This window comes from Gobio gobio, assembly GCF_949357685.1.
Source record: "Gobio gobio genome assembly, chromosome: 12".
Classification (NCBI taxonomy): domain Eukaryota; kingdom Metazoa; phylum Chordata; class Actinopteri; order Cypriniformes; family Gobionidae; genus Gobio; species Gobio gobio.
Genome location: NC_137105.1, coordinates 24,281,440 through 24,291,365, shown reverse-complemented (window position 1 = coordinate 24,291,365; position 9,926 = coordinate 24,281,440). Strand labels below are relative to the sequence as shown.

The following is a 9,926-nucleotide window of genomic DNA, read 5'->3' as shown; positions in this document are numbered from 1 at the left end:
TGACAGAATTTTCATTTTTGGTGAACTATCCCTTTAAAGTGCACCAAATAGGCTACTAAAGAGTTTTTTTTAGAAATAAATAAAATAATAATGTAAAATAATATAAAATGTGTTCTGTTGCAAGTTTGATCTCATGTTTTCTTATGGTTTATTATTGAGCTGTCAAGTTGTCAATCATTTTATGACGTAATCTTTATTTCTGTCCTTAATGCAATGGTTTTTTTTTAGGTGGGGGGGCGGGGGGGGGGGGTCTGGGGGGGTTGGCGGCGACCCTATACCTGGCGGTCCGAATAAGTAAAAATAAACACTCACATACCCAAGCAAAGCTCAAAACAGAAAGAAAGCGAAAGAGAAGAAATCAAAAACTGCCTAAGCTTACAACTTTTCCCACCGAAAAATCTAAATCATCTAATGAGGTGGAAGACAGGTTGCCCACTAAACAAGCTGCGCCAACACCTGTCACTAAACGTGATTATGTGATTATAACGTGTCACAACAAAACTGTGACACAATTCCTAGCCGGTTCACAGACTGTTATTACAAAACAAGAAAATACTGAGTCATTGGTTGGTTTATTCAGTCTGTATTGTGATTGTGTTTTGCTTCTGTTTCAAGCTCTTTGAAAGAGGAAGCATATTTTCACTAGTAGTGGTGGATTTCACTCGTTGATCCTCAAAAGCATTGGATTTCACTCATTGGTCACTTAAAAGAGCATGAAAAAAGCAAAGTGTATCACCTGGCATGAACTAAGACTGACTGATATGATTTGAAAAAGAAGACTTTTGCTCAAGCTAAAACCAAGAGGTTAATAACAGCCTAGCAGCTGTCTGCACAATTTTGGATAATATAGAGAAAATAGACAAAATCAAGACTTTTGATAAATCCAAAGCATGAAGGTTTATATCTAATAGCTGAAATGAGCAAGGGCCGGAGGAGCAGTTAAAAGTAAAATAAATCCAGTTTTTAAATGTCTCACTTAATTCTATTCAAAATTAGCCTACTGTTGTGCAATTCAATTTTACTGCGTGGGGGGCCTCATGTCCTGACTTTGCTTATGGCCCCTAAAATGGTAAACCTGGCCCTGCTGAGCAAGTTGATCTTTCGATGTTGTATGAGCTTCTTTTCTATTATTATGCCCGGAGGACAGGGATACAAAAAAATGGTCAAATTCATTTGATCTATTCCACCACTATTTCGATTTCAAATAAGTACATATCATTGTTTTAAGTTGTATTCTGAGCACAGAAATTTAAAGCATCTATTTCTCCTCTGAGACCTGCGTGATACGTAGTCATTGAGGTAGGGGTTGTATTGTTCCTCTTCTATTACAGTGGCCTGGTTGTTTTGTGCTTGTGTCGCATTGGGGATATTGATGTTTTGCAGCATGCTCTGTGTGGTGGGCCCACGCATTACATTCATAGCGCTCATAGCGCGGGACAGCGGGCGCTGTGTGTGTAAAGTGCTTCTGTGCAGGGGTGCGTACTATGTAGTTGGCACACTGCCTACTGAGGTTGGCACACTGCCTACATATGAAAAGTCCTTACAAATCTCAACCTTGAAGGGATTATTGATTATGTTTTATCTAATGGTATGAATCATTTGGGACCTTTATAAAAGTTTCTTACAAATGACAACTTGTCTTTAATAATGTTTTTAATTAACCACATTCATGTAAAGAACAGAATACCATGTTTGGATCGGAACCTGTAAATTACATTGCCTGTTTCTGTATCCTAAATTAGTTTGGGTCTGGATCCTCTTACTCATTCATTTTGGAGCCCTTTGAAGGTCAACTGATTTAACTTATAAGCATATTGTGTATATTGGTCTCTTTATGGAGTCAAGATGTTCCCCAACAACATATTTTGCTCTCTCTTTCTTTTTGTCTGTGTGTGACCTTGATATTGGAGAACGTTGGGTGGGGCCGCTATATAATCAGGTACTGCTTTTATGACATCATCATTGTATTGAATAGCACCATTGAGCCACAGGGTTTGACTGAGAGTACACTGAGCCTCCTTTTGAAATAACGATATTATCTTTGAAAGGTTAAAGGAAGTTACTGTACTAAAGCAAATACATAGTAAAATAAGCATTCAGTAGTTTAGAATAGAGTTTGCAAACACCAAAGCCACCTGTTGAGGCAGGTTGGAAGAAGAAAAACCTTGCATTGTAAAAAAATAAAAACAAAGTACAACAAGCAGCGATGAAAGGGCCCTCGCATCCGGGGCCACCGCCACAGCGAATAGTGAGCAGGATGCATTTAAGCGAGTAAATATAGGAGAAATACAGCAAAGTAATTTTGATGTGCCACTCTTCCTTCTACCAGTAGGTGGCACTTTGACTATAACTGAATATTGCCATGTAGATGTCTTCAGGTCAGAACTATTATCAAACATGTGAAGTTTGGGGCAGATCGGACAGTTTATGCCTGAGTTACAACAGCTTCCTGTTTCGTGGCGTTAATCGCATACATTAGCACTTAGCCAAGTGTTGCATGATTGAATGTGTTTCTAGCATGTTTGGTACTTCATGGCATATTTAAATGAGTTTCTGGGATTCAAGTCAAGTCAAGTCAACCTTATTTATATAGCGCTTTTAACAATGCAGATTGTTTCAAAGCAGCTTAATTGAAAAATTTTGAAAAATGTAGTGTCCCCAATTGAGCACGCCAAGCCAGGGGAGTGAATTACAGTATAAAGCATGCCATTTCCTGCTGCCAGCAGGTGGTGCTATGACTAACTGAATATTGGCATGTAGAGGCCAGGCCAGGACTCTTATCAAACATGTGAAGTTTGGAGCAGATCGGACATTGTATGCCTGACTTACAACAGCTTCCTGTATCATGGCAAAACATCAGACTTTGACAGGCCGCCATGGACATGCCCTTCAAGGAAAACTCAAGATCTTCACAATTTAACATCGCTAAGGCCTTAAGATTAGACTGACCAAACATGATGTTGTTCTGGTTATATCTCAATGAGGAGTTAATTATTGCTTAATTTAAATTTTGTAGGTGGCTCTATCGAGCCATTTTGCCACGTCTAATTCTGAAACCCATATCAGACGTAAATTTTCGCCACTTCTAACATGTGTGCAAAGTTTTGTGAGTTTTTGAGCATGTTTAGGCCCTCAAAAATGTGATTCATTTGAGAGAAAAATAATAATAGGCTGAGCAATTCCAATAGGGTCCTCACACCATCGGTGCTCGGGCCCTAATTAAAGCTGCAAGCAGCGATGAAGGAGGCCTCGCACCCATGCCACCACCACCCGGTGGCTTTTGGAAAACAGAGCACGGTGGGCAATGCATTTAAGTATATAAAAAGAGGACTACGTCAGTCATTTGTATTTGCTACACTTTCCGCTACCAGCTGGTGGCGCTATTGACTATAACAACATTTTGACACGTAGATGTCTTCAGGCCAGGGCACTTATCAAACAAGTGAAGTTTGAGGCAGATTGGACATTTGTATGCTTGAGTTACAACAACTTCCTGTTTCATGATGAAAATAGCATGCTTTAGCACTCAGCTAAGTGTTGCTAGCATGTTTTAGAATGTTTCTAGCCTGTTTAGTTCTCAATTGCATATTTTAGTATATTGCTAGTATCACAGTGTTAAACGTTGCCAGTGGGTGGCGCTGAAAACTGTCATGAACATTGTCACTGAATATTGTCATGTAGATGTGTTCAGGGAAGGACTCTTCTCAAAGATGTGAAGTCTGGGCCAGATCGGACATTGTATGCCTGACTTTTCATGGGGAAACATCAGACTTTTGCTGTGTTCCAGTTCGTTTTTATTATGCCGTTCACTCCCTCCGTCTCGTTCAATCGGATGTGCGTCATTGTTTACGTTGAATGAGTGCCCACTACTGGCGGAACTACTGGAATGCAGCACTGGTCAGGCCGCCACGGACACGCCGTTCAAGTAAAACTCAAGATCTTTGCAATTTAACATCACCAAGGCCTTTAGATTAACCTGACCAAATATGATGTTGATCTGATAAAATCTCTAGGATGAGTTTGTTAAAGTACGTCTGGAAATAGCAAAAATTCTAAATATCTGACTTTCTGTCAGTTTTTCAGATTTTGCTCCTAGGGACTTTTTTTGTAGATATTGGGCTGTTACATGTGTCTATTGAACTTCATACTTGTATGTAAAAAGTTGCGCGAGCAAAAATACCCGCTCTGATTGCTCTCTAGACGACGACGGCTCGCTTGCTCAACACAACCCAACGTTACAATATGCCATAATTCCAGCCAATCAGAGATGAGACTGCTAAATTCGGATTCGCTGGCTTAACACCCATCACAAGACTCCCACACGTAAGTATCTTTTATTTTTGATTTACTAAATTAATATCAAATCGTATTGTTACATAATGGCATGTCCCAGTGTTTCCTACGCCTCAATTAAGTGGTAGTTCTAACTTCTTACTGATCTTCAAGTTATGTAATTATTGGAATTGGAATTGGAATTTGACCGAGCTAGGGTTTTTTTTCTAATGTTACATGTTTTCAGAAATTAAGGTGGACAGACTTTTCCCTTTTTAATTCGTTAACTGTGTAAGCACAGAACAAAATTTGCCTCAGAATATTTAAAAATAAAAACCATCAAATAATAGAAATGCAATGTAATAACAGTAAAATAATAATAAATATACTTCATATCCTTGAAATTATTTAAACATAAAACATTCACAACAGAGATATTCTGTAAAAAAAAACTATTGTGCTAAAAATATAGACTGGATTACTAATCTTACATACTATAATACTACTATAGCATTAAGTGAAGATCTTGGGTGCGATCAGGGTCATCACGCCAGAGACGGGTTTATTGAGGATGTCGTGTAGATAAAGCAATTATTAGTTAGGAATATTCAAAAGATCGGAGTCATCACACCGGAGACGGGTTTATTGAGGATGTCGTGTTTATGAGGCAATTTCAGGGGGGAGTCTGATTGACACGGTCTCTGCAGACACTTCAGGGATGCGTTGGTGATGTCTAGGCGCAAATCCACCATCTGATCTGGATATGGCTGACTGCAGTAAACCACAGGATAAACAAAGAGACTAACATTAGCGTAATTCCATTCTTTTTATGATGTAACGAGTACAGTACGAGTTTTTAGTCTAGTTTTAAAATAGTCAAGAAACCATTTTCCCTGGTCATGCAGTGATCAGTAAGACACTTTCAGTGCATAGACCCAAACATTTTTCTCTCATTTCATCGCTTATGGCTCATTTAATTTGACTGCTTTTGTACACCAAAACTGGATATCACGTGCTCCACTCGGACAGGTCATGTGACAATGCAACATTCTACTGTCTGAAATGTATTACATTTTTAGTAACTATGTAGTTTAGTAGCACTTTTTAAAGATTAATGGCGACTAATTATTAATGGCTTGTAAACTATTAAAATTTTATTCACATTTATTTTGCTTTTAGTGTGCTCACAAAAAATTTAGAACACCTTGAGCAGAGAAGTTTGATTGCAATTTTATAGGTAAAGTTACATTCAATCTCTAAGTCAAATGTAAAAGCTTCTCCAATATTTACAAAAGAGAAAAGATGCTACACAAACACTGCATCTGATAAGTTCCTTAATTTTGTCAAAAGGCATCTGTTGTAATCAAAACAGACCACAGTATAAACAGGAAGCAGAACACATCACAGCTTATGACTTTAAAAATGCTCCAATGGTCTCAAGGATGACTTACAAAAACAGACTTGGTGCTAAAAGAGCTGCATGTGCTTCTTGAGATCAAGATATCATTTGTACAATAATCACAGTTAAAACACCCCTTCTATACATACAATTTAATATGCTCATAGAACCAGCAACACACCATAAAGCATATGCAAATCGTTTCCCTACTGAAATCACAGACAGCTACAAGTGTTTAAAGTTCCCAAAATATGTGGTTACAAACTTGGCATTGTTGATTATATTGGCTTGAATTTAGAATATAAAATGTATCACTTTAGTGTTGTAAACTGTAGTGGATGAATTGTCGGTCATTCTGTTTTTTTGGCTACTCCTTTCGTCTGTGGTATAATGCTGCGCTACCAAGGTGCCACACTTAAAACATACAATTTTTTTAAACTCCCATTCCCAATCCATGCATCCCTTTTTGACCACTGAACCAGCTGCCTTAAATCCACAGTCATGTCCATACAAGTTTACATTGTTTTGTTTGTATAAAAATCCAAAAAACAAAAACAGTTAATACTGATGCCAAAAATAGATAAATACAACATTTTTTTCTGTATTATTCAATTTAGCCATCCATTTCACAGCTCTAGGAATAACCACAATGGTGGAGTGAGATTTGTGGAGGGGGAGATACAAAAAAAACAACTAAAGACAAAAAAAATCTTTAAAATATTCCTTGTTGTAGACAAAGTTCTCCAAAGTCTCATACCCTGGCACTACTCCATTGTACAACAGGGAAATATTCCTTGATTATCTGTTCTTTTTTTCCTTCTCTCTCTCGCTCTCTCTCAGCACAGATTACTCTGTGGCAGGTTCTGCCTGGACCTCTGGACTGGATTCTGCCTCTTGTACAGTGGGAACGGATTCCTCTGCTACAGGTGTTTGACTCTGAGAGGCAGCGGGCTCTGGCACTGCTGCTGACTCCGCTGGTTTCTCCATCTCTTTGGGATCTTCAGTGGCAGGACTGGCAGCCTTGGGCTCCTCTACAGGTTTCTCCTCTGGTTTGGTTTCTACAGCTGGCACTGGCTCCTCTGCTCCTTTGCCATTCTCTTCTGACACACCTCCTTCAACAGCTTCAGCTCCCTCAGTTTTGGCTTCCTCGCTACCTGCCGCCACTGCCTCCTCACCGCCATCTCCGGTCTCCTTCTTGGTTTTCTTAAACGAAAAGCCACTTAACTTGAAGGACTTCTTAAAAGAGAAGCGCTTCTTTTTCTTCTTCGGCGTCTCGTTGCTTGAAGAGGGAGTTGCTCCATCCTCAACTTTCGCAGCCTCCTCTTCAGTGGGTGCACTCACTTCTGCATTTGCCTCTTCTCCCTCCGTAGTCTCCTTTTCAGCTGGAGCGGCCTCAGCCTTCTCTCCATCCTCAGCCGCCGCACTGCCGTTAACCTGAACCTCTTTCTCCTCAGCAGCCGCTGGAGAGGCATCTCCGTTCGCCTTCACGTGGCCATTTTCCTAAAGCAAAACAGAGCATCATTACACCACCAGCCTTAAGCCTGGCACACTGTTAACAAACACTACCAGAGACTACACAGTGGGGAAGCTGCACATACAAAACAATTTGTTATTAGCACCACTGAAAGGAAGTGCTTCGATTTCATCCACATGATATGATCAAAATAATACTTTCACTCACACACAAAGCCTATGGCAAGCCATTTTAACTTTTATTAATTCCAAAGATATGAATTCTTGATATCAACAATTCAATTGTCACTCCTTAAAATGCTAGGCTAATTCTTCAAATCAGAAATCGGATTTTTCTAGTAACAATGGCTATTTTCTAGTAAAATTGATATCACGAATGATAATTTTAACTAGTGAAAATTGAATTGTTGATATGAAGAATTAATATCCTGGGAATTAATAATGCGGCCATCACATGCTATCAGAATAAATACTATTTTCCTAGTAAAAAAATTGGACATGTTGCATGTATGTGCAGGATGAGCTGTTGCTCTGAATAAATACTAAAAAACATATACCGTGTGTGAGAGTATATGTGACAGTCTTCTCAAGTCAAAATTTTAATGTGATGAGCTCGTAATCTCGACTTCAGAAGTGGGTAGTAGGTAATTTCCGAAAACACGTTAAGGCAGCATTAGTCAAAACGGCTTGCCATTGAAAGCCACTAGGAGTTGAGGCGCATTGACTACCACTCAACCGCCAGAGGGCGTCGCTCCACCACCAACGCTTCTAAAAAAAACTGACGCGCCAAAAATAGCAAACAAACCTGTACAAAACACAAATTGTTATGAATGGCCATCACGGCATGATATAATGTATTTAACGATTATAGCTGTTTTAATTGATCTTATGCAATTTCCTCGATTGACGAATCCCATTGTGAGACTGAAGTGCATATCGAGCATCTGTGAATAAAGGCGTGGCGAGCCATTGTTACCCTAACAATCAACCCCCACATTTCCCCCTAATTTTCAAGACGGTAGAAACAGACATACTAAAACAGTAAATTAAATTATCCTCCACACAATCCCCTAGTTTGTCCGGATAAACCCAGCAACACCTCTTTCAATTATCCACCCAGAACGCTCTTCAATTCGAAATAAAGGCGAATAACACCGAATCGGATTTCGAAAAACATTTAAGCAGCACTAAAAAACATTTCACGAGCATATATTCACTACATGGATCTACATATATACAATACATAAGAACTGACAAAGCCTCTGTGTTATAAACAACGCATAATTTGTGTGGTTGTTGGATGCGGGTCTAAAGCAGAACTCCTATAATGAACGCAACATAATTAAACCAGTTATCTTGTTAAATGGCCGGGTTTTTACCTGCCCGTTGGCTTTGGAGGGCGAAGCTGCAGCCTCTCCGGGGTTTTCTGCAGCTGTTTCTCCTTTTCCAGCTGTCTTAGAGGCTTGCGCTCCCATGCTTTCACTCCAACAAAGAGCTTAACAGATCCCAACACAGAACAAAGAGCAACAAGCCTCTTCCTTACAATAAAACACCTGGCCAACGAGCGCGCTAAAAGTGAATGTAGCAAGCAAATCCAGTCTCAGAGAAGAAAACTGTAGAAAACAAACCCCTGGCAAGTGCAAGTTTTATTTAAATCCTAGATTAGTGCCCGTAACACTCTAGACTCCACAGAAAATGGAGAAATTTCCCTGGTTACTAATAAGATGCGGAGTCCAACGCCCAACTGAACCGATGAATGGGCATTCCGCGCGATGACGTCACTTAGAGCCGTCGTCGCCCAATCAGAATAGAGAGGGTGCAACGTAAATCTGAACCAGGCCAATCATAACCGATCGTCTGAATGTGGGTGCGTCTTACAAGTCTGAAGCGAACAATAGAAACGGACATTGTTGTAAATATAAAACCAACAATAATTGTCCATACTATAGCCTATCTATACTATAGGCCTAGGCTATATCTGCCCCCCCCCCCAAACCGTGTTATCTTCTTAGAAATGGGTTCATCATGAGGTTATAATCATAACGTTTTATTAATTTGTATAGGCTACCAATAAATAATTAATTTATTAATTTGTAATAATAATCTGGCTCTTAGGAAAGTTATATTTGCAGGTCTAACTGCTGCTAAAAAAACTATACCTTCTTGGTTTCCTCCTGGACCCCCCTCAATTAAAGAATGGTTTAACCATTTCAGAGATATTATTCTTATAGAAAGATCATTGGCAGTTATCCATAAAGCACAAAGTTCCACTTTAGATGCTTGGGATAAAATTATTGCTGCACTTTTGAAATCCCCTGTTTTTGCTCAATTTTAGCACATTACTGTAAATTCTAACAGGTTCAGTTTACTTAAAAAAAGTTTGGAAACCGATTGCCTTATTTTTGCAAAGCAAACTTAAAGGGAAAACTGAAGTTAATTTAATAATCATCAAAAAGTAAAGAAAGCTAACATCTCCCGAGTACATTAAGTAATACATATCAAGTTAGTTTAATGCCAATTCTAGTTAACATACTTAATTTGCTTTGACAAAATGGTACTCAAACCAGTCAAGTAATGTTTACTTGGGTTTTCTGAGTAACAAATGCATAGCATGCAAATAGTTCAGATTACTAAATTGTTTTAAGTAAGTTCAACAAATTATTGGGCATTAAGTGAAGTTTACTAAAAAGTCTGTTAGATTTTACAGTGTAAATGGGTCTTAACAGCTGCACCACTGAAATTGTATTTATTTGTTTTATTTATTTATCTGTGTAGATTTCTT

At 38.9% G+C, this 9,926-nt stretch overlaps 1 protein-coding gene across 1 annotated transcript; it reads right to left on the bottom strand.

Annotated features, from left to right (window-relative positions):
• Nucleotides 1-5,402: 5,402 nt before the first annotated feature.
• Nucleotides 5,403-8,892, bottom strand: marcksa (myristoylated alanine-rich protein kinase C substrate a). The gene is made up of 2 exons (XM_079831514.1): nt 8,524-8,892; nt 5,403-7,171 (listed from the first exon to the last, which is right to left on the bottom strand). The coding sequence occupies exons 1-2, from the start codon at nt 8,617-8,619 to the stop codon at nt 6,518-6,520; spliced, it is 750 nt and encodes a 249-aa protein (XP_079687640.1). The 5' UTR covers nt 8,620-8,892; the 3' UTR covers nt 5,403-6,517.
• Nucleotides 8,893-9,926: the final 1,034 nt, after the last annotated feature.

Excerpts from the sequence above, each read along its gene's own strand:
- marcksa (XM_079831514.1), bottom strand. The coding sequence starts at position 8,619 with ATGGGAGCGCAAGCCTCTAAGACAGCTGGAAAAGGAGAAACAGCTGCA. Across the intron at positions 7,172-8,523 it reads CCTCCAAAGCCAACGGGCAG|GAAAATGGCCACGTGAAGGC; the intron begins GTAAAAACCCGG and ends GTTTTGCTTTAG.